We start from the raw sequence: 24049 nt of genomic DNA, 5'->3' as shown, positions 1-24049 counted from the left end.
AATTTTATAACATTGGGATAGTGGCCATTTGTTTCTTCTCACACTAGGGCGTTAAGTCCAAGGGAGTGTGTCAGTTCTTTAAGTCTGGTACAGGTGAGTTTAAGGTACAGCTCTGTTCACTTAGTGGGGTTTCCAAATAGGTTACTTCTGGTGTGGCCCATAAAGGAGTTGTGTGCCTCAAAAGAGCAGAGTCAGAAATCTCAGTGGTCCATAGCACATGGCCTGGATCACCAAAGGCTACATAGAAAGTAGGGTAAATGTGTCCAGTTAGGCACATAATATTGGGTGTAGTCTCTTCTTGAGTTCTATATAGGTGTTGTGAAGAGTTTGTCATCCTCGCCCCAATGGTAGGTTGCCTCACCTGATTTCCCCACCAACAGAAGTGCAATCCCCTTCTCTGAGACAGACATGTTCTCCCTGTGATTCCCACTACCACGACAGCCCCTCCACTCACTGCTTGCCTTGAATTTCCGGTAAGGTTCACTATGATAGGAGTGTCTGTTGATTCAAGTCTTGGCATTTTCAGTGAAAGTTAGATATTGAATAAGGAAGACCGAAGAAGAATTGATGCGTTTGCATTATGATACTGGCAAAGAATATCGAAAGTACCATGGGTTACCAAATGAACAAACAAGTCTGTCTTGAAAGGAGTACAGCCAGGATGGTCCTTAGAAGCCAGGATTGTGGGATTTTTGTCTCACATACTTTGGCCATGTTTTAAGGAGAGATCAGTCCCTAGAAAAAGACATCCTGTTTGGTAAAGTATAAAGGTGGTGGGAAAGAGGAAGAGCCATGGCCAGATTGGTTGGCATAGTTGCTACTACAATGCACTCCATCATTATAAGCATGCGGAGGCGCACCAGGCCCGGGCAGTGCTTCTTTCTGCCGTGCTGGGGTCACTGCTGTGAGTCGGGATGGACTGGAGGGCACCTAGCAACATCACTAATGCACGTAAGCAGCGGCGTTAAATAACATCACACGAAGATAAACTTTTGCTCAAGACCATTGACCAGCAGTTGTAGCAGTGTATGGACGAGGACCTGCCAGAAATTCACACTGGAGAAGAAATAATAATAATTTATAAATTACCAAGGGTTCGTGAGGGAGGTGAAAAATGAGGAGCTGATACCAAGGGTTCAAGTAGAAAGAAAATGTTTTGAAAATGATGATGGCCATGAATGTACAAATGTACTTGACAAAGTGGATATATGTAAGAGATGTATGTGCCCCCAATAGAATGATTAAAATATAAAATTCAAACTAGATTCAGAGGATGGCATGGCACTAGTTATATCAATACTGATATCAGGCGGATCTCGACTGAAAGCAGAGAATACCATAAAGATGTTTGCTTGTATTTATTAATTATACAAGGGCATTCAACTGTATTAACCCTAACAAACTATAGATAATATTGAGCAGAATGATAAACCTAGAACAGTTCATTATGTTCTTGTGGAACCTAGTACGTGGACCAAGAGACAGCCATTCAAACAGACCAAAGAAATACTGTGTGATTTAAAATCAGGAAAGGTGTGTGTCAGGATTGTATCTTTTCACCTTACTTATTTATATGCTGAAAAAATAACCAGAGAAGCTGGATTTTATGAAGAATAACTCAGCATTGGGATCGGAGGAAAGTTTATTAACAGCCTGAAATACGCAGATAACCGAACCTTGCTTGTTGAATGTGAAGAGGACTTGAAGCACTTGCTGATGAAGATCAAGAACTGAAACTTTCAGTGTGGATTATAACTCAATTTACAGAAAACCCAAAGTTCTCACATCTGAACTAATAGACAACATCATGATAAATAGAGAAAATATTGACGTTGTCAAGGATTTCATTTGCTTGTATCACAGTCAGTGCTCTTGAGAACAACAGTAAAATCAAATGGCATATCACATTGAAGAAATCTGCAGAAGACAGACTTTTAAAAAATCAATTTATTGGGGGCTCATACAGCTCTTATCACAATACATACATACATCCATTGTGTCAAATACATTTGTATATTTGTCGCCATCATCATTCTCAAAACATTTTCTTTCTACTTGAGCCCTTGGTATCAGCTCCTCATTTTCCTCCTTTCCTTCCCCACCCTCCCTCCCTCATGAACCCATGATAATTTATAAATTATTATTTTTTCATGTCTTACACTGACTGACGTCTCCCTTTATTCACTTTTCTCTTTTCCATCTCCTAGGGAGGGGGTTATATGTAGATCCCTGTGATCGGTTCCTCACCCATCCCAACCCCCTACCCCCCCCCCACTACTACCTTCCCCTTACCCTCATGGTATCAATAGTCTCATCTTTGGTCCTGAGGGGTTCACAGCTGGATCCCCTGTGTTTCCAGCTCTTATCTGTACCCGTGTATATACTCTGGTTGAGCCAGATTTGTAAGGTAGAGTTTGGATCATGATAGTGGGGGAGAGGAAGCATTGGAGAACTAGAGGAAAGTTGTCTGTTTCAACAGAAGACTGATGTAAAGCGTTGAAGAGCAAGGATGCCAATTTGAAGACTAAGGAGGGCCTGACCCAAGCCATGGTGTTTTCAGTCACCTCATTTTTATATGAAAACTGGACGATGAATAAGCAAGGCTGAAGAAGAATCTGTGCAATTGAACTTTGGTGTTGGAGAAGATTATTGAAAGTTCCACGGACTGCCAGAAGAACAAACCAATCTGTCTTGGAAGAGGAACAGCCAGAATGCTTCATAGAAATGAGAATGGAGAGACTTCATCTTATTTACTTTGGCCATGCTACTGGAAGCTACCAGGCCCTGGATAAGAGCATCCTTGTTTGGTAAAGCAGGTCTGAGGAAAGGAGGAAGACCACGAAGGAGAGGGATTCACCTGGTGGCTGGCACAGGGCCTCAGATATAACAACACTTGTGCAGATGGCGCAAAGCCAGGTAGTGTTTCCAGTTGTGTGAAGAGTCACGAGGAGTCAGAGCCGACGGGAGGGCTCACAGCAATCTGTTCCCTGTGCTCCGCTCTGCGTGTTAGATGAGCCATGGTTTGCAGGGTTGGTGTCCAGGGGCTGCACATGGCTTAACATTTCATACAAGCAACACAGGCCCAGGGGAGTTAGAAACAAGTTGAATTGGTTGAATGTATCACTTAATAGTTGGAGTTATGGAAAGTTCTTGATTTTCCTTTTCTTTGTTGGAGAAACTAGAACAGCTTGCAATTCAGGGTGCTGTCAACCACGCCCATTTTTTATTGCTTACCTGGCTCCTGCTGTCTTTTTCCTCTGTCATTATTCATTTTTACTTTGATGGAGGTAAAATATATATAACAAACCATTTGCCAATTGACCATGATCTGTGTATAATTCACTGCCATTTATTGTGTTTATCATGCTGTACAGAAACTCAGCCAGCCTAACAATTTCTTCTTTTCCCGCCCTTCCACCCCAAAGCTACTAATCAACTTTGATCTCTGTGAATTTGCCTAGTTCATATAAATGAGATCATATAATACTTACCCTTCTGTGATTTATTTCACGCAACATATTTTTAAGGTTCACCCATGTGCTGCACATATCAGGAGTCACTTTCTCTATAGCTGAGTAATAATCTAGTATATGTACAATATGACACCTTTTATATACCCATTCATCTGTCATGGACATTTAGGTGGTTTACACCTCTTGGCAATCGTGTGGCAGTGCACACTAGTGTACATATTCCTTATCTGAAAATCTGAGTTATTATGAATTCACTTAAGAAAAAGGAAGCTAGAGACATGAAGGACCCGCCATTACTAAGTGGCAGAGCCCTGGCCTCTGACTTTGAAGCTCATGAGCCTCGGCTGCCTTTCTAGCTCTGTTTAGCATGATGGCTCAGCTTTTATGTTGGGCATGACTTATTTCTCATCCTCACAAACTTTTGTCACGAGAGCTCCAAGTGTCTCAGCCCTGTCTTCCTGTCGAGGTATATGTGTGGTTCTTTCCGTTCTCTCCTTCTGAATACATTGGTTCTGGAGGCTGTCCTGGAATAGGATTGGGTTAGAAGGAAGCGTGGTTTTGAGAGTAACATAGTTTGCGTGTGAATCTTAGTCATGGGATCCCAGGGGTTTGCCAGATCCCAAGACTGCTTGGAAGAGCTCCGCCTTGTGACCTATCCATGTGGTTGGTGGTGATGATTCCGGCGATTGTGTTTATTTTTGTGAGATAGACCACCATTTCAATAGCTTTACAAGAAATTACACCCATCACCTTTTCAACTCTGTACAACGACTGTTTTTCTTTTCAAAATAAACCAAAACTAAAAAAAAAAAAAAAGAAGGGAGAGGCATTTGTTTAGTTAAGTAGTCCAGTTAAGAGACTGTACAGGAAATCCACTTCAAAGGTTGGCTGTTCCAACCCCATCTGTGTACCCACAGGAAGCAACGCAGTGAGCAGCGCCGTGCTTGAAAACAATGGACAGTGAGGTATGCGGGCTGGCTGGGTTCCAGATAGTCCCCGCTTGGTTCGCTGCTAAAATGCAAGCGCGCTCTGGCCGCTGTGCACAGATTCTCATCGATACCCTTTCCTCCTGAGAGGGTGCTCGAGCTGCCACACGAAGACAACTTCCAGCATGGTATGGCTGTAGACTAAAAGCCGATGTTATTGAGGAATAAATGGAAAGCTGATACATATTCAGGAACGGGTTTATTGCCATGGTGACATCTCTTCTTATGCTGAGGATTTAGTTACACACATGAGAGAAAAGCTTTTAGGTTTTGCCCTGTCAGTGGAAAACATTTTAAAAATGAGCAATTACATGCGAAAACCTCATTTTCTCTCCCCAAAGAACTAACTTTGCAATTAAAAACGTTCTTGGCAAACTGGTTGTAAGCTAGGTGGATATATTAAATTGAAGGTGAACTTTATTTATCTTCATTGAATAAAAGTATTTTTCTTTACATAGCAATCACATTGGTTCTTCGAAAGTGGCCGTGAGCTAGTAGTATAATATGAATAATGAAAGGTTAAAAGCAAGGAAGGCCTCAATGGTTAGAATACATTTGAAGTCTAACTTAGAGATCCGGAAGAGTGACTATAGTTGCCACTTATCATTTGTAATAATGGAAAAAGTACACACATTTTCCTTTCATCTTAAAACTAGGATTTTAGAAAGTGGATTGGTTGGCAGAGGTAGGCTCTAGCTATGTCAATGCAGATAGGAGAAAGGAAAATTTTAAATACTTTTATTAGGGGCTCTTACATCTCTTATCACAATCCATACACTCCTCCAGTTTGTCAAGCACATTTACACATCATCATTTTCAAAGCATTCTCTCCCCACTTGAGCCCCTGTTATCAGCTGCCCATTTCTTCCCTCTCCTTCCCCCACTTGCCCCCTCTCACGAGCTCTTGATAAGTTATAGATTATGTTTTCCATATCTTACATCGTCCTCCATCGCCCCTCACCCACTTTTCCATTAGTTGTCCCCCTGGGAGGGGTTCTAGATTGATCCTGGTTGATTCCCCCTTTCTCTCCTCACCCTCCCCTGCAGATCGGAGAAATTAACATGCTCCTTAACAAGTCTTTTGGGAAAGTTTCTCTTTTCTTCATTCTGTAAATAGAATGATAATGAAGATGGTTTTTGCTCATCCATCTGGGCACAGGAATTTATTCCCATTTTGCTTTTATTTATGTTTTCAGTTTCACTGACATTCCATGTGGGGATAATTACTAGTAAATTCAATCTTTAGTGACTTGAAAGAAAGTATGTACTGACAAATTTTTGCTCATGTCATAGTTTAGACACGAGGGTGCTCTGGCTCCACAGGTATTACTTTCTGAAGGTGGAATTTTCTGCATTGTCACAAGGATTTTGACTCCATGCTATTTTCTTCTTCTCCTCTGCTCTCCTTGCAAAGAGCCCTGGAGGTGCAGTGGGTCATGTGCTAAGATGGTAAGAGACAAGCTGGTCATCCTCGTAGAAGCAAGATGCAGGCCTCATACGTCAGTAAAGATGCCAGCTCGGGACACCCTCTGAGGCATAACGCTCTGTCCAGCAGGATGAGTAGGAGTACGCTTCACGGCGATGGGTTTGGTATGATTGTGAGGCTTTCGAAGGATCTCTGGTGGTGGGGTGGGTTACACATTGGGCTGCTAGCCACAAGGTTTGTGGTTCAAACCCACCAGGCATTCTGAGGGAGAAAGGTGAGATCTGCAGCCTCGGAAACCCTCGGGGCAACGCTACCCTGTCTTGTGAGGTGCTCTGAGTCAGAATACGCTCGAATTTTTTTCTTTCTAATTAGGGCCAGTGATCTGTGGGAGGAGATGGAGTGGGAAGAGTGGTGAGAATCAAAAACGAAATGGGAAAATCCAGTTGAAAAGTCGTAGGAGCTTTACTTAAAAACCAATATAGAAAATGTCCCCAAAGGTGTTTTTAAGTTGAGAGAATAAAGCACTTAACTTATTCATCAATAGTCAGACATAACAAATATATGCTTATACATTATATTTAAGTATGAATTGGAGACATAAAAGAAATATACAGTTGTATCACAAGACAAGTAGACCTGCAAATTGAAATTAAAATAAAGAATAAAAATTAAAAGTTCCGAAAAACCAAATCCATTATCATTGAGCCGAATGAATATGACTCAGGGTAAGACTGGTTCTTAGGCTTTTTGAGACTTAATCTTTTTTAAAAATCATTTTATAGGGGCTCATATAACTCATCACAATCCATATATATGTAGCACATTTGTACATTCATTACCCTCATCATTCACAAAACATTTGCTCTCCACTTAAACCCCTGGAATCAGCTCCTTATTTTTACCCCCACATTCCCTGCTCCCCACTCCATCATGAACCCTTGATAATTTATAAATTATTATTTTGTCATATCTTACACTGTCCGATGCCTCCCTTCACCCACTTTTCTGTTGTCTATCCCCCAGGAAGGAGGTTATATATAGATCCTCATAATTGGTACCCTCTCTCTACCCTACCCTCCCTCCACCCTCCTGATCGCCACTCTCACCACTGATCCTGAAGGGATCATCTGTCCTGGATTCCCTGTGTTTCCACCTCCTATCTGTACCAGTGTACATCCTCTGGTCTAGGCAGATTTGTAAGGTAGAATTGGGATCATGATAGTGGGGCCGGGGGGTGGGGGAGGAAGCATTTAGGAACTAGAGGAAAGTTGTATGTTTCATCGTTGCTACACTGCACCCTGACTGACTCATCTCCTCCCCACAACCCTTCTGTAAGGGGATGTCTAGTTACCTACAGACAGACTTGGGTCCCCGCTCCACACTCTCCCTCATTCACAGTGATATGATATTTTGTTCTTTGATGCCTGATACCTCATCCCTTTGACACCTCATGATCACACAGGCTAGTGTGCTTTTTCCATGTGGGCTTTCTTGCTTCTGAGCTAGATGGCCGCTTGTTTACTTTCAAGCCTTTAAGACCCCAGATGCTATTTCTTTTGACAGCTGGCCACCATCAGCTTTGTTCATCACATTTGCTTATGTACCCCTTTGTCTTCAATGATTGTATCATGAAGGTGAGCACACAATGATATGATTTTTTTGTTCTTTGATGTCTGATAACTGATCCCTTCGGCACCTCGTAATCACACAGGCTGGTATGCTTCTTCCATGTGGGCTTTGTTGCTTCTGAGCTATTTCTTTTGACAGCTGGCCAACATCAGCTTTTTAACCACATTTGCTTATGCACCTGCTTTGTCTTCAGCGGTTGTGTTGGGAAGGTGAGCATCATACAATGCCAGTTTAATAGAACAAAGTATTCTTGCATTGAGGGAGTACTTGAGTACTTGAGTGGAAACCCAATGTCCATCTGCTACCTTAATACTAAACCTATAAATATATGCACATTAATTTATTTCCCCATCCTCTCATATAAATATATTAACATATGTACACGCTTGAAGTTGGACCTCTATAAATGCTCTTTGCCTCCTAGCTCTTTCCTCTATTTCCTTTTACTTTCCTCTTGTCTCACTATCATGGTCGGCCTTCATTTGGGTTTCAGTAATTCCTCTGGTTACATTACCCTTCATCACACCCTACAAAGCCTCCGACACCCTCCTCACCACCAATTTGGATCACTTGTTCTTCCCTTGCCCTGGGTTTATTAAACAACACTTCCTTTCTCCCTACCTCCCCCTATGGAACTGTTGGTTCTGTTGTTTTCTCCTCCAGATTGTTCATCCAGTCTACCTTATTTAGACAGACCTACAGAGATAATAACATGCACAAAAACAAGACAGATCAAAACCAAGCAACAAAAGAAGACAAGACAATAACAACAAAAAGCCAATGAAAAATAAAACAAAACAAAAAACAACACATCACAACCACAACAAAAAAGAAAATCTTGTAGTTAGTTCAAAGACTGTTTGTTGGCCTTTAGCAGTGTTTTCCAGTCAAGTCTGATGGGGTGCCAAGCCCTGGCCCCAAAGTCTATTTGTGGTATTCCCTGGGGACTTCATTGCTCTGTTCCCCTTGCTGTTCTGTTGCACGCCCTTAGTGTTTTGCCTCGGTGTGGTAGGATCAGATCTGGCAGAATTCCCATACTGTGTCTCCAGAGTTGTCCCCTGTAGGCTATGGGTCAGTGAGGGATGTCCTGGCTCATAGTGGGGCCGGCCATATGGTCCTTTCTGTGGATTGGCTGCTCTGAGCAGGAATATCGTCCTCAAGGCTTGGTGGGCCAGGATGTGCTGCACTCTCTCTTCCTCTTCCTTCATTTGCTCCTGTGTGCTCTGATCAGACATGTCCTTCTCCCTGAGCTGCAGCTTCAGTACCATCCTCTGAAATACGTTCTTCTTGGGGGGGGGGGGCAACTGTCCATGTCGTTGGGATTGGGGCTGGCCCCTCAGACCTCTCCACTGGTTCCCTAGAGACGGAATCTTTACAGTGACTGACGGCCTCATTTTTTCCCCAGGGAAGCAGCAGGTGGGTTTGGATCATAGATCTTGAAGTTAGCAGCCCGGGGCTTATTCCCCATTACCACCCAGACTCCTCAATGTCCTGGAGTGTTCTAGGGGAGAAAAGAGACCCCCCCCCCGCAACTTCAACTATCATTTACATACTTAACATTTATTATTTAACAGGACAGAGTTAAGACCATACCAACAAACCAAACAGTGCCATCGATTCAGTACTGACTTGTAGCGACCCTACAGGACAGGGTAGAACTGCTCCTGCGGGTTTCAGAGACCATCAGTCTTTCGAGGAGTAGAAAGCCCTGCAGACAAAGGTCAAGCATCTGGATGAGGGAGACCAACAGCACGAGCCCGTAATGGTGTCAAAGGGTTCACAGAAATGCCGCTTACATAGCACGTGGAAACCAAAGGATATGGTCACAAAATCATTGACTGGCAGATTAGTTCCTCACAGTGGCCAGCAGGACCATAGAAGAGAGAAAAGGGCTGTGACTGGGAGTCATACCCCATTTTACACAAGAAAAGCTTGTGAGATTGGTTTGGCCCCCGTGATGAAGGCAGTTGGGATATGTATGACTCATGACTATGTGACCCTAGTACTGCAAGTTCCATTAAGGGTAGACACCCAGGCCAGTACCTAAGGGCTAGGCTGCCCCACCCAGAAATCTACTTCCCAGCACACTCTGCTGAAGAGAAAAGCTTTTCCCCTTGCTGATCAATGGTCAGAATGAACTCAATGAAGGCTGAAAAATGGATCTGGGATTCCCACTATGAATTAACAGCCTCCTGAAAACCTGGTGCTCAGAATTTAAGGTCTAAGACAGAAGGAAATTGTGAAACCACGTTGAGACTATGCCTATCCACACGCGTTGTCAAATACCAGAAATATATATACTGTCTGTCATAGTCATGTTTGCTTCTCTCACCCTGAAAGACAGATGTTAAAAAAATAACCCAATTCAGGAATATTTCAAGTAAATGTATGATTTTGGTTTTATATCTGATACTGTATACCGAAATCACCATACCTGTAATTGGGAGGTTATAACAAGCTATTTGCAAAAGCTTTAAAAGGTACGATTGAAATGAACCGTTATAGTTACTTTACTTGTGAGGTTGATTCCAACTCCTGGTGGACACATTCCATATAGGTCAGTGTAGAACTGGGCTTCATAGTTTCCACGGCTGATTTTCAGAAGGGTATCAGCAGGCCTTGCCAGGGGGAACTCTACCCTCCATCCTTTTGGTTAATAGCTGTCACCCTGAGGCTCCTAGCTATCAGCTAGCCTTTCTAGAAGTATTTATCTCAGTTCTGCCTTGTATTTAACAAGCACTCCAATTTAAACATTCCTCCTTTTTCCTCATTTAAAAAATTAAGTACACTTAAAAAATTCCAATAAAACAACCTGGCCTTCTAACTTTATGGAGAGCTACCCAGAGGCTAGAGAAGTATTTGAAATGGTTGAATATAGTTTTTCTTCTATTCATTAAGTGACTTTTGCCTTGCATATCATTACAGTTTTAAAGTTAAAAATTCCTTGGGGAAATGTCAAATGCTGTAATTTGATAGCATAAAGGGATGTCTTTCGTCATGGTGGCGATGAATACATCATAAAGCCTTTCAAAGTCTTCTTACTAAAGAATTGTAGTGGTGGCTTTTGGTTGGTTTGTTTTTAATAACAACGAGAATGTGCAGCAGTGAAACTGGTATTTGAGCCATGGATAACATGAAGCTATGGACTAGAAATTCTCTCCCAGATGGGTGGCCCAGGGCCCTGGGGATTGGTTGCCCCTGTGCTGGTGTGGGCTGCCTGCAGAGAGAGCGATTTCCTCACCCTTGCTTGTTGGGTGAGGGATCAGACTGTGAATCTCCTCTGTGATACTGCATGTAATTAATACTGGCCTCGCACTTGTCATTTCCACACGTCCTACGAGCTCTGATGATTCAGTTTCTCCCCCCCCCCCCCCCCCAAGGCAGTACTGTTAACCCTAACTCCATGTTACATGCTTTCACTCACTTTGGTATGTGGTCAGTTTTTTTAAATTCCTCTAAAGTAATCTGACTAATCAGATAGTGAGATTTTAATTCTGCACCCTCTTTTTCTCCCTCTCTCTCATTGTTTAACTTTTTTGCCCAACAGTATCATTTATTAGGAATAAAAATTTCTTTGCCCCAGCCTAGACGAAAACACATTTAATGGTTTGGGATATATACTTAGAAATCTTTGCCCATCATGGAAATATTCCAGGAGGGTATGTGTAATTCTACCTCATTCCTTTCAGTGGCTGCATTAAAGTATTAACGCATCATAGCTTTGTTTGCAATGTTGATTAGTAATTACATTTGGGTCAGGCTCAGTTTTGTAATTAATATGCTTTTATAATAAGTGAGATATGCTTCTTTGTTTTTTGTGTGTATATATTTATTGCATATATGTAAATATTTCTGTTGTATAGATTCCTAGTAGTGAAATCACTGAATCAAAGGAGAGATTTTTAGAATTTTGGTATATATGGTTTAGTTACCTTTTAAAAATTTTTGTGAAAACGCTTATCTTTTGAACTAAAATCTTAAGACAATGATTTTAATAAAAATATACAGTATAACTTAGACACTTTTTTTAACGGACCACTATTAAGCTTGAATTCCTATAGTGCAATTGTGATGCTTTCTTCAACATTTTCATTGGTTAGCTCCTTAAAACCTTATGGAAATAGATGAACGCCCTCCCCCAACGTGTACAACCATCGCCCTGTGGTTATGTTTTGGGCTGACATTGGGCTGCAAGGGGGGAGATGAGGCTTTTAATCCGTAAAGATTCTCATTCTTGAAGACCCCCAGGGGCAGTTCTCCTTTGCCTCATACGGTCACTATGAGTCAGAATTGACTCGATGGCAGTGAGTTTCCTTATTTGTATCTTGGCTACTATTAGGAATGGTAGGTCTTTATCTTCTTTGGCTGTCTGGTAGTAGTATGTCACGTTAATTTGTATTTCTATAATTGAAAAATAGGTTGGCACTTAAGTAAATGTGTCGGTCATCGTTTTATCCTTTATGACTTGCCTTTTCACTGGTCTCTTGATTTTCTTTTTCTTTAGTGTAATTTATTCCCAGGAACTCTCTAGATATTAAATAATAGTTCTCCACATCATATGTTACAGATAACATCTCCCAATTTATCATTTATATTTTGCTTACAGTGTTTTTGTCATATAGGAATTTTCTATTTCAAATAGTCATTTGTCAGACTTATTTTTGTTTGTTTATAACTTTTGGATTTTGTGCCGCCTTATTTTAGGAACTCATTCATCATCCTAAGATTATAAACAGATTTTCCCTAGTTCCTTGTAAGTATTTTAGTTATTTAAAAAGTTTTAAGTTCTGTAATCACATTAGAGTTATTTATGTAAGGTGTGAAGTAGGAAGTGACCTTTTATCTTGCATGAATATCAAATTATCCCAACATTATTTCTGTTTTCCTCACTGACTTCAAATTCTTTCTTTGTGATATTTTTAATCCTTGGATATCTGTACATCTGTTTATATAGTCTCTGTTGTTCTCTTGATTTGTTTATTGCTATCATTGGCACCATGCTTTTGATACCTGATAGGGAAATCCTTTTAAAAAGTATCTCAGCTAATCGTAAGCAGCTACCTACCTATTTTTGCAAAACAAGTTTATGATTTGTCAATAATATGCTTTCTTAATATTTTAGATGGTATTTTATGCTATTAGTTTTAGTTTAATGAATGATTGATTCACTTTAAAATTGTATATCATTTTTTGTCTTGTATTTCAGAATCTTGTGTTTGGAAACGTGAATGAGTCATTTCAATCTAGAAGGGTCGTAATTTCTCATAATATGGATAAGGCTTTGAAAGAAGGTAAGATTAAATGAGAGCTTGTCATTATTATAGAAAGCAATTCTTTATGTTCTGAAAGCAGAATGATCTTTAGACCGTCTTGTCTTCGTTATAGAGAGCATTCTGAGTTTTTCCTCGTGTGTTTGTGTTTGATGACTGAATGAATCAATCTCAATGTTTTGGTTGACTAGAAAAGACTCACATTTACTGAGTAGGTATTTGCTGGTTACAAGCTAGGCCACCACGTGTAACTAGTTCTAGTGTATACAGCAAGGATCTTCCTTCTGTGTCCTAAAATAGTAGTTGGGAAAGATTTTTTTCTTCTGTAAAATGGAAGTGGTGATTGGGATAAATGTGCCCAGTCTCACTTATGAACAAACTAATCAACCAAATTAAGGGGTGACAGTGAGTTATAGGGAAGAATAAGGAGAAATACATTCGTAAGAGTTCCTAATCGTGACATGTTAGCTATTAAATGCATGAGATGTCATTAGCTACATAACCAAATTTTCACTAGGCTACCCTGAATCATCTCAGAATTAGGGTCACAGAATTTAATCCAGTAACTATCAAGTACCCACTGTTTGCTCAGTAGTATTCTAAACTTTAACTTGAACGTTTTTGAATTGAATATGATTTTTAAATAAAAGGTTATCCTTCTCAAAGCATTGGGAATACAGATTTTCAGCACTTTGTGTCACAAGGCAGTGTTCTGAATGTCTGAAAATGTCACTGCTCTCCTTTTTATAGCGTTCTTTACACGTGTATCCAATGTTCACGCACGCTTCAAAGTGAATGCATTTCTTTTAGTTTTTATTGGTTCTCAATACTTTTCTGAATGTCAGCCGTGAATATACACATTAGCAAACGACCTGGGTTATGAAAAAGGACCATAACTTGATAACACTTAATGATGCCAGAAGATACAACAAGGTCATTGTCCAACAATTACAGAATTTTTATTGTGTTGGGAACATATTGTAGATAAGGGGAACTTGGCCTGATAAAGCTCTTTTACTAGACTCGCTCTGTGGCCAGTTCTAGAGGTTCCCAGAGTGTCTAACGAGCACATCAGACACAGGAAGCAGGACTTGCTCCTGGAAGACAGTGACTTCTCCCACCCCTTTAAGCTCAGCTCACCTGGTAACAGGCTCTACCTGGTGGCTTTTATTTACTCACATACATTTCTCTGCTGAATGAATGAGCAGATCAATTAATGACTTAAACCAATAACCCCATATCGTCCCAGAAGATAACTTTGCTTCCAAATACAGATAGTGATTCTGAATTGCTTTTTAAAAAACATTGCAAATCATCAAGGTCATCTAAGTGTGTAGTGGACTTTGTGTTGTCCTGTTCCTGGTTAGTGAGGACCATTGCTGTGTTCTAAGCTATTTGGACCATGGACATTTATACTCATGGTGTTCTCCCTAATGCGCAGGGCTGGCTGAACCTTTGAATTGTTCCGGAAAAAGCAGGGTAAAAAAACATAAATAAAAAGGCTCACTTGGAGCTTTCTCCTTGCTAGTACTATTTTCTTAACTTGAGTGGTTCCTTGTTCTGTAAATGCACCGATAGGGATTACCTAACACCGTATGTGGTAGTTACATAATCTCTTGTCAGTTTGAAACTTAAGAGTGAAGGGGTGGAGTTTAGCCTGTCAATCAGGTTGCAACTTGATGACCTCATTTGGAGGTGCTAAGGAGATAAATAGCTAGTTGGAGACGGGACACAGACTCACTCCCTGGGAGACATTACGGACGATGAGTCCTTTGGAGCTACATTGATGCAGCCAGAGCCGTGGAGCTGAAGGAGCCACGTGGAGACCTCTGCCAGTGCTGAGATGCTTCCACTGCCACTGGATCCACAAGACTTTCCACCCACTGGCCTGTGATCTCCTTGCATTCAGCATCATTGCAGGTGTTTTGTGAGTCTGAAGAGGAATTTATAGATTGGTATTGGACATATGGGTTAATATGGGACTTATGGACTTGACCTGGACTGGGATGTTTTCTCAATATTCATTTGTTCTTGTATATAAAGATCTTTCTTATGTACGTATGAGTGTCTATCAACTTGTTTCTCTAGTCAACCTGGACTAACACACCATATAATCTGGACTAACATGGTAGTCTCACAAATGGTCTCTTCACTTTTAGTTTCTCCCCACATTCTTACCTTCTTTTCATATTAATCTACCAACATCTAAAGCACCAGTCATATTGTTCCATTCATTGCAATCTTCAGTGGTTCTCCTTTTCCTCCCTGTTTCCTTTGTTGTAGAAAATAGATTTGAGGGCTAAGTACATCTGAATTTTTATGTTTTTAGGTTCTTTCTTTTCTGGCAGTGAAGACAAGTGTGTTTTCATTTCCCAATGCAGTTAACGATGTTCATTTATTTTTTTTCTTCTTAAAAATTAGTACTTTTTAATTTCTTACTAAACCCTAAATAAAGCTGGCGCTGTTGAGCCAGTTTTGACTTAAAGCAATAGAAGGAATTTCTCCCCAAGCATCCCACGGCCACACTCCTTATGAAAGCAGACCGTCACACGATTCTTCTGCAGCAGCTGATGGGTACACACCCCTTTTGGTGCGTGCCGGGGCACTTAACCACTGCACCGCCAGGGTCCTTCCTGGTTTCTTAATAAAGACCATATGATAACGCTACCATTTATTGTCTTCTTGAATTAACTTGTGTTTTGAAACATGTTGTTCACATATATATACACGTGTATAAATGAACTTAGGTAGTTTTTTAATGGGTTAGATGTATGCATGTTTTCATTTGTATTGGTTTGTCACTTTATTATCATAGACATAGATAGAGCCGTATTAACATGAAGAAGACCTGGTTGCAGGTCTTTGGTGAAGGCACTTGGCTGATAACCCAAAAGTCAGCTATCTGAACCCAATAGTTGGCTGTGGGAGAAGGATGTTGCACTCTGCTTCCCTAAAAATTCACAACTGTGGGAAACCTGTGAGGAAGTTCAGCTCTCTCCTGTTGGGTCAGAATCAGGATCCACTTGGCAGCTTTGGGGTTTTACTAATTAACACATGCAGTGTTGTTGACAAATGTAATAGGACATTTTATAGCTGAATATACCTTTCACAGTAAGCTTTTAGCATGTATAATATTTTAAAGATAATCACTCTTGGGGCCCTGGTGATGCTGACAGGTAAGTGTTGGACTGCTAACTGCAAGGTCAGTGGTTCAAACCCACCAGCTACTCCATGGGAGAAAGCTGAGGCTGTTTTCTCCTGTAACGATTTATCATTTTGGAAATATAGGTAGGGTTGCTATGAGCTGGACTAGACTTGAAGGCATGGGTTTTCTTTCTCTTTTTTAATAATCACTTGATTCCCTGCTTGTCATAAGTTGAAATTAAGTTTTAATTGATATTAAATTTCAACAAAAGCAACAATGCTTGTAGCGAGAGATGTATTTTCTACAATGAATGGAATAGAAAGAATGTTTGGGGGCGTACAGGAACCGTGGCTTTGCTACCTATTTTCTTTTGAACAAGTTGCTTGCTTTCAGTGAGAAGATCAAACCAGGTTAATGCATGGAACCATGATCTACTTGTTTATTGCCAAGCAAGGGGATTATAGGATTCACCTACTTTATTTTTTACTGTAATTTTTTCCCATCGGGATCAGAAACCTTTTCTTCTTAGTGAATAGTTATTCTAAATAAGAATGCAATCTGGCTGATTTTGTAAAATCCAGAAAATATAACTGCCATTTATTCAAATTAATACCTAGAAGTAAACAGAAAATGGCAGAAGATGTTTGTAAAGTCTCCTGATTTTGTTTTTCCTCTGCATTGCCTTTTCTTTTCTTGTCAGGGGTTAGCAATATAGACATTGAGGCCCACTTGCTGAAAATCCGTTATAAATGAGGTACTGAAATGAACGTGCACACTTCTTCCTTTGCAGTGCTGGCCTCTTGGTCGTGGTAGGGCATTGTTTTCAGTTTCAAGGTGCGAGTACCCTAGCTCCACACATTTCTCCTCTGAGTCCAACGGGGTCACTTTGAGTGTTAAACCAGAGGATCAACAGGCCCGAGAGGGAAGGATGGAATTGGATCTGACAGGGCCCCCAAAAGTGGTAGCACATCACCCTGTGTTGTCACCCTGTCAGGTGTTTTTGTTTGTTGTCCAAAAATCTATCTGGAGAGGAGCCAAAATACACCATTTGTAACTTGAGCTCTTCAAGAAAATGTAAGACCTTGTGGTGAGCAGCCCAACATGTGACCACTGCGCCACACCACCAGGGCCACATTCTGCGTGGGCAGAACGTGGGTCTTTTAAAAGACCACAGGGAGAAAGGTCACAACCTTCCCCTGAGTTTTTTGTTTTCTACATTCTTTATATTTTAGTGAATATTAAGCAGTAGATGGATCTTAAGTGACCGGATTGCAGTGTAGCGGTTGTCCTGTGTTCGCGTTTTCAGGCGTGTTTTGCTTACTGCTTTGTTTATTCCTGGCAGTGTTCGACTACACGTACAGAGACTACATTCTCTCCTGGTACGGGCACCTCAGCAGGGATGAGGGACAGCTTTACCATCTGCTAGCAGAAGACTTCTGGGAAATCGCCAAACAGCTGCGCCACAGGCTGAGTCATGTGGATATGGTTAAACTTGTCTGCAATGACGTTGTGAGAACTTTGCTCACTCATTTCTGTGACCTGAAAGCTGCTAATGCCAGGTAACCATTACAAAGTGAGCCCCCTGCCCCACCGCCAAACAAGGGTCAAAATCAAGACCAACCTGCCTCTTCTCTTGAAAATATAAAGACTTACTGAGGGGATAATTGTAGCATTCTGTTAGGATATGTTGTTTTATTACTTTTTAATCAGGAATCACCTTTCTTTGGTAAGCAACTTAAACAATGTGTAGGAATGAAAATTTAAATACAGCATTTTACTCTGTCAGTCAATTGACAATTTTTAGACTCTTTAAATATAGTTTATGGCATTTGCATGAAAATATCTAAAATTGGTTTGTTTGTTTTTTAAGAAACCTAATAGTGGAGCTGATAGGTTGTTATTAGAAAGGTTTGGTATGAAAATAGCTAATATTCAGGCATGTTAGCACTTTATCTTGTAACATTTGAAAAAGGTTTGCCTGTGCCCATTAAGTACATCTACCTGTGTAAAAAGACCTCAACACGGCTATTTTTGTTGCACATTAAATATTCTCACATTATTAGATTTTCTTATAGGACATCAAGTGTTTATCATACTCTTGAATTGTAGCACTTTTAACATATACATAGAAAGTAGTTTAATGGAAATGAATCTCCGTCTGCCTTTATTGTCAGGTTTGGAACTGGGCTCAGTCGGGTTAGGACGTGATACCTGCAGTTAATGTGTCCTGTTTCCATTGACATTCTCACCAAATCCGGACTCACTGCCATCGAGGCAATTCTAACCCAATAGCCCAGATTAGACTGCCTCAGTGGTCTTCCAAGACTGTAACCCTGCAGGGTTTAGAAGCCTGGCCTTTCTCCTGAGGGGCAGCTGGTGGTTTCGTACTGCTGACCTTGTGGTTAGCAGCCCAGGGAATGATCACTGCGTTACCTCTAATTCAGAGATGAAAGTATTTGAAAAATACAGACGAGGTAGGAAAAAACAGTAGAAAAAGCATGGGCAGGCGGTAACCCATTTTCTCTTTTAAGAGACCCTGTTGTGTACATCTGTGTGAAAGTAGTGCCTGGTCTGCCCTGAGATGCTGCTCTTGCAGTGGAATCTGGTTGCTACGTATGCAGCAGGTCTCCACTTTCACTTATACCGCCTCTGTCTGTGAATCGTCTTCTCTGCTGAGAATGAGCCGTCTCAGGCTTATGAAGGGAAAATTCACAGCCATCAAGTGCCCGTTGTTTTTCAGCTTCTTGTCTTGGGAGATGAGTATTTGTAAACTTTGTGTGTGTATGTGTATGTGAGTCTCATAAAATGATTCTTATTGTCTGTAATAATTTTGGTACTTACTATCATTTTTTATTAAAAATTTTCTTTTACTGTCCTTTTTGATTAAAAAATTTTTTAAATTACTTCCATTCCTCATGGGTCCCAGCCCATAGTTTGTAAAGCCTTACTGTAGAGCAGTGTGTCTTAGACTTTGATCTAAAGTCTGCTTACAAGTTTAAGCATTGTTGAGCTCAGCATTACCTAAGCGTTGCACTGGCTGCTGAGAACTGACTTTCACACCCTGGAGTGCAGGGATGCCACACTGGTATCTTGGAAGTGGCCGTGGTAGAACTATTCAGACCATGGACTTCTTCAATGCTACAAATCCGAGTTTCTCTCCTCACCCCCGTTTGAGGAGCCAGCGGTTAAATATTTACGTGTTCACCACTTATTGCATTGGTATTTGCTGCATTACAAATGAAATCTAAGAGGTGTTCAAAGTACATGGGACACACGGGATACTGTCAGTCAGCCACCCAAGCAGTGATGTCATCACATGCCACGTGGCTTTTGGAGAAGCTCACCCTATGCTGGTGCGAATGAGTGAAAGACTAGGCTCGGGTCCTGTCCAATGATTGCAGTAGTTGACTTTACAGATTCCCTGACAGACTCTTGCAAATGTTAGGGTCCTCCCCAAACCACCCTTGAAAACAGCTTCTTGCAGAGAAAGTAACTTCAAGTAAATGGGTGTGCACATAAACAAGAAAAAACCCGAAGCCTTGGTGTACCTGCAGTCTCAAAAGCTGTGTTCAGCCTCTTCCTTTCTGAAAGTTCATCAACCTCTTGGACCAACTGCTGATTTGATGTGGTATCATTATATAAAGTGTCCCATGGTTCTGTCGGCAGACTGTCAAAGATTTGTTTGAATTCAGTAAAAGGCTCATTTTAAAGTAAGCTGTTTAAATTAAAGCCCAAAGACAGTATTTTACATTAGAGCCTTATTCTTGGTCAGGGACTGAGAGGTTTAGGTTTGGGTAAAGAGCAAATAGAGAAATTTAGTTTTTCTTTGTCCATCTAACTTCTGTATGAGAAAATAGTTTTCATTTGGCTGACATTGCTGCATTTACAGACAGTATAAAGATAATTTTTATAGGTAAAGTGTCAGACCAATGGAAGCAGAGAACTAATTCCCTAGTAGAAGCTCTTTTTCTGTGGGCTCTTAATTTTCTTATGCCACGGGTAGATTTATGGTATATTACTGACATTAAGGGTCTACTTGGAAGCTCTAGTTAGTAATTATTAATAAAGGGGAAAAATCTCGCTGTTCTGTGGTAGGTCACTGGTGTTTTGCATATAGATCATCGTGCCCTCGAGGTGAACCCTATGGAGCCAATATCTGATGGTGCATCATCTCATACAGAGCACACACGGAGGCGAGCATACAGCGAGCCTCAGATTGATGGCTGTGTCTGTATCTGCTTTCCTCAAGTGCCCTCAGCCTAGAAGTCTCTATTGGTGCGCAGCGTTTTCATCTGCAAAATGACTTTAGCAGCCTTAGCGTCACCCATTTGAATTGGCCAATATAAGAAAAGAGAATAATAAATTGCATTAATAAAAGCAACACATCCTCTGGCTGACTGTCAGGCAATTGTGTGGCGGCAGCTTTCCGGTCAGTCTCTATTTATTTCTAGGCCCATCGCTCTGTTGCTGCTTTAAGCCAATCCAGATCCCATTTAATTCTTGTCTCTGCTTCCTTTGTCCCATCTGCCTCATTCCCGCATGTTTCAGGGAAATCTGAAAATGATTCTTTTTATGCTGTTAAGTCAATAGCATCTGTAATTTCAGACTTTCTTTAAAAAATCTCTGCATCTTTTGTGGTTCAGGCACCAGTATGCTACTTGAGAGGTAAAAAGGAGAATGTTTTTATTTACACAGTTTCCTCTTCCACATATTTTCCCCCTTTGCCTTTGCACCCGCTCATTGTGAGGTAACTGGGAGAGTGTGGACTTGAGAGTCCGCCAGAATAAGATCTGAAAGCTAGTTTTCTTGCTGTAGCCCTCTGATTTAGACTATTCATGTGACCATTTTGATCGCTCATTTCCCACTTAGCAAATGGTGATGGTGATATCTAACTCTTTCTTGGCATAGCTGTGAGGATTAAATAATAATAATGTTCATATGAAACTTTAAGGAGGTAAAATGGCCTTTGGTCCATTTTGCCAAACAAACCCAGAGGTAAATAGTAGGAATTGAAGTCAACAGGTGATGGGGGCACACGGGCAAAAGGATGCTACAGAGATGAAACATATAACTCACCAGAAGGCTAGGCAGACATCTGCTGACCTAGAAGTAGTCACAGGTCTTGTGATCTTTTATTGGCTCCATGTTCACTACTTAAAGAATGTCATGCGGACCTCACGGGAGTCCAAGGAAGCAGAACCTTTCCCTACTCCATAGGTCAGGCTTGTCTCACAGCCTGAGAGGTGTTGCCCTAGCTCAGCTCTAGAAGAGAAACGAAGCTGTAGCAGTGTGGAGACCAAGTTCCTTCTAAATCTGCCTCCTCCTGGGACAGAAAGGGGGCTCTGTGCTTCGAGGGGATTTTCACGTCACCGCAAGAAGCTTCTTTTGTAGTAGATTTTTTGGCCACCCTTCCCAATTACATACGATTACTTTATTTTAAAAGTGGTTTACATGACATAGGAACATCCTCTTAGTCTTAGCACATTAAAATATTACCTCAACTAGGAGTATAGCTAGAGTTTAAAGTACTCAGAATTATCAATCATTTTTTAAAAGGCAATGTGTATCAGGGCATATGTAAAGGCGGACCATCACATCTCTCTGTTGGCGGTAGCTTTGCATGTGAGGACTGAGCTCATCTAGCTTGTTGTAAAAGATGAAGAACCTCCCCTAGGAATCAACTGCCATTGCAGCGAAAAACCTGCATTTACTTGTTTCAGTCCCTCGCCACTACCTCGTGTGCTTCTTCCATAACTCCTTAATGTTTAACTCTCAGTGTTGGATCCAGTTATTCTAAACACCCCTTAGATTTTCCCTCTTAGCTGGAAGAAATACAAGGGAGCTTTAAGAAATTTGTGAAAAACTGGAATTAAAAGATAATAGGGGTTTTCCCCATGAACTTGTTGAAGCCCTCACATGAGAAAAATTAGCGAGAACCGTTGCGCAACTTGAACAATGTAATCTGTGTTACTGAATCTTACACATAGAAGTTGTTGAATTGGTATACGTTTTACTCTGTTTATTTTAATAGTAATAATGCTGTGGGAAAGGGAGAGATTAAAGGTTCCACTTTTTATTACTCTTCATCCAGATCCTCCAAATAATTGACTCGGGTGTGGAAATGGGGTTGGTTTTAAGCACCAGTGCTGGCAAGATGGATTAGTAAATGCTTTTAAGTCGTACCAAAGGCAGTTGGCTATCAAATTATGTAGCATCAGTCATAGACCTCACCTCACTAGAAATAGCCTTAGACTTTCAAAAAAGTTTTATTGAGCTATCATTAAAAAAGCATACAATTCAGTCATATTAAAAAGGGGTCTACAATCATCACACTCAACTTTGGAACATTTTCTTCCGACTTGTACCCATTGCTGTTGACTCCCCATTGTCCCCCTCTCCCCCTCTGTGCCCCCAGATGATTACTAATCAGTTGCTGTCTTCATAGATCCATCCATTCTAACTTCCTTAGACAGAAACACATGCAAAACAAAGACAAAAAGCAAAATAGCACCCAGCACCATTGACCAAATAAAACGGAAAAACCCCAGTAAAAAAGAAAGCAGAAAATATTACAAATCAGAATGAATTCACAATGGGCCTAAACGGAGATCTAATGACAAGGTGTCACATTCCAGCCTGCCTCCTGCGGCTGACCGCCGCTGGACAGCACTCTTTCCCCGTTCTGAGATGCTTTGACCCGTGGTCACTCTGTCAGGAAAGCTGGCCACGGGTCCTAGTTTGTGCTCTGTTTGTTTTTCAAAATGAAACTGTAGATCACATTTAGAGATGATTTAAAAACAATTAGTTAAAGAAATACATTTCTGGACTGCTGCTATGATTTGTGAGTGACCTGCAACTGTTGACGTGACTTCAGGTAGTTTCCAATACTTGATTGGAAATCTTAAAAGAATGTTCCCACTAACACTCCATATTTCCCCTCTCTCCCACCCCGGGTAGCAACTACAGTTTTTGGCTTCTATATAAGATATTGAGGAGTGTGGATGGTGTAGCACGTTACAAAGTGGGCTGCTAACCATAAGGTTGGGGATTCAAACCCACCAGCCACTCCTTGGGGGAAAGATGAGGCTTTCTGCTCTCATCAAGTTTTAGAGCCTCAGACGCCCAAAGGGGCGCTCCCGCCCTGTCCTGTAGTTGCTGAGTCACAATCCTCTCCAGAACAATGAGTTTGATTTTTTAATTGTTTTTTAAACACAATCATTTGCATTTGAGAACATTGTTAATATTAGTAGAGGTGATACATTATTAAAAACGAACATATTGAAGCATATGGTATTTTCCTGCATCCACTGCATTTTTACTAAATGGTCTGTAACTGAATTTTTCCCAGAAGTTTCTTTTCTTCCTCGTCTCTCCATTCAATTATTTATTGTTTTAGACATGAAGAACTGCCAAGGCCTTTTGTGCTGCATGCATGCTTGAAGAACTCAGATGATGAAGTAAGATTTCTACAAACATGTTCGAGGGTTCTGGTGTTTTGTCTGCTCCCCTCAAAGGATGCCCAGTCTCTCAGCTTGCGTATAGTGCTTGCAGAAATTCTCACAACAAAAGGTAGACTTACAAAATTGATATTACTAATGCAGTGATAATTGTGCAAACTAATGTGCTTCGTACTAATGTGGTAACACTGCAGGACACCCCTGTTAACTTTCTTCTATGTTGTGGAACTTGAGGGAATTAAAGTCTTATCAGGATTTTAAGTTTAAATGTCATATCAAGCGAACCTCTCTGGTCATATATGTTAAGCTTGAAATTTTTATGTAGCAGATGGTCTAGTGAGGAAAACATTCTATTTATTTTGACACAGGAAAACTGGTTCTATGCTCTACACAGGAAGTATTCATTTAGGATAGTTTTTTAGTTATCTAGGCCAATGATACATGCTTTAATGAAACCATGCTATGTCTTCAAACTCTGCAGTAGCATTATAAAGTATACCTTTGCTATACGATTAATTGATAATGCCTGTGCATAATTTTATGAATTTAGGATAAATAAAAGCAGGACTATGGCACCATAAGGCTTTCACTGGCCACTCTTTTTCAAAAGTAGATCTCCAGCCTTATCAGTTTTATTTGTCTCAGTCTTGAAGCTTCTATGAA

The 24049-nt window shown here is 40.8% G+C and overlaps 1 protein-coding gene across 4 annotated transcripts in view; it reads left to right on the top strand.

The window, feature by feature from the left end:
- The window catches only part of SNX25 (sorting nexin 25), a 151442-nt gene that overhangs the window by 31424 nt on the left and 95969 nt on the right, over positions 1-24049 (top strand). For 3 of the 4 annotated variants that reach the window (XM_075556812.1, XM_075556811.1, XM_075556809.1), the window contains exons 2-4: positions 12721-12805; positions 17272-17488; positions 23326-23498. In XM_075556812.1, the coding sequence (XP_075412927.1) occupies positions 12721-12805; positions 17272-17488; positions 23326-23498 (475 nt within the window). The remainder of the gene's footprint in view (positions 1-12720; positions 12806-17271; positions 17489-23325; positions 23499-24049) is intronic. The other variant, XM_075556813.1, reaches the window with a different exon arrangement.

This window comes from Tenrec ecaudatus, chromosome 8, assembly GCF_050624435.1.
Source record: "Tenrec ecaudatus isolate mTenEca1 chromosome 8, mTenEca1.hap1, whole genome shotgun sequence".
Taxonomy (NCBI): Eukaryota; Metazoa; Chordata; class Mammalia; order Afrosoricida; family Tenrecidae; genus Tenrec; species Tenrec ecaudatus.
The sequence above is the reverse complement of the archived record's forward strand: the minus strand, read 5'-3'. Positions and strand labels throughout refer to the sequence as shown.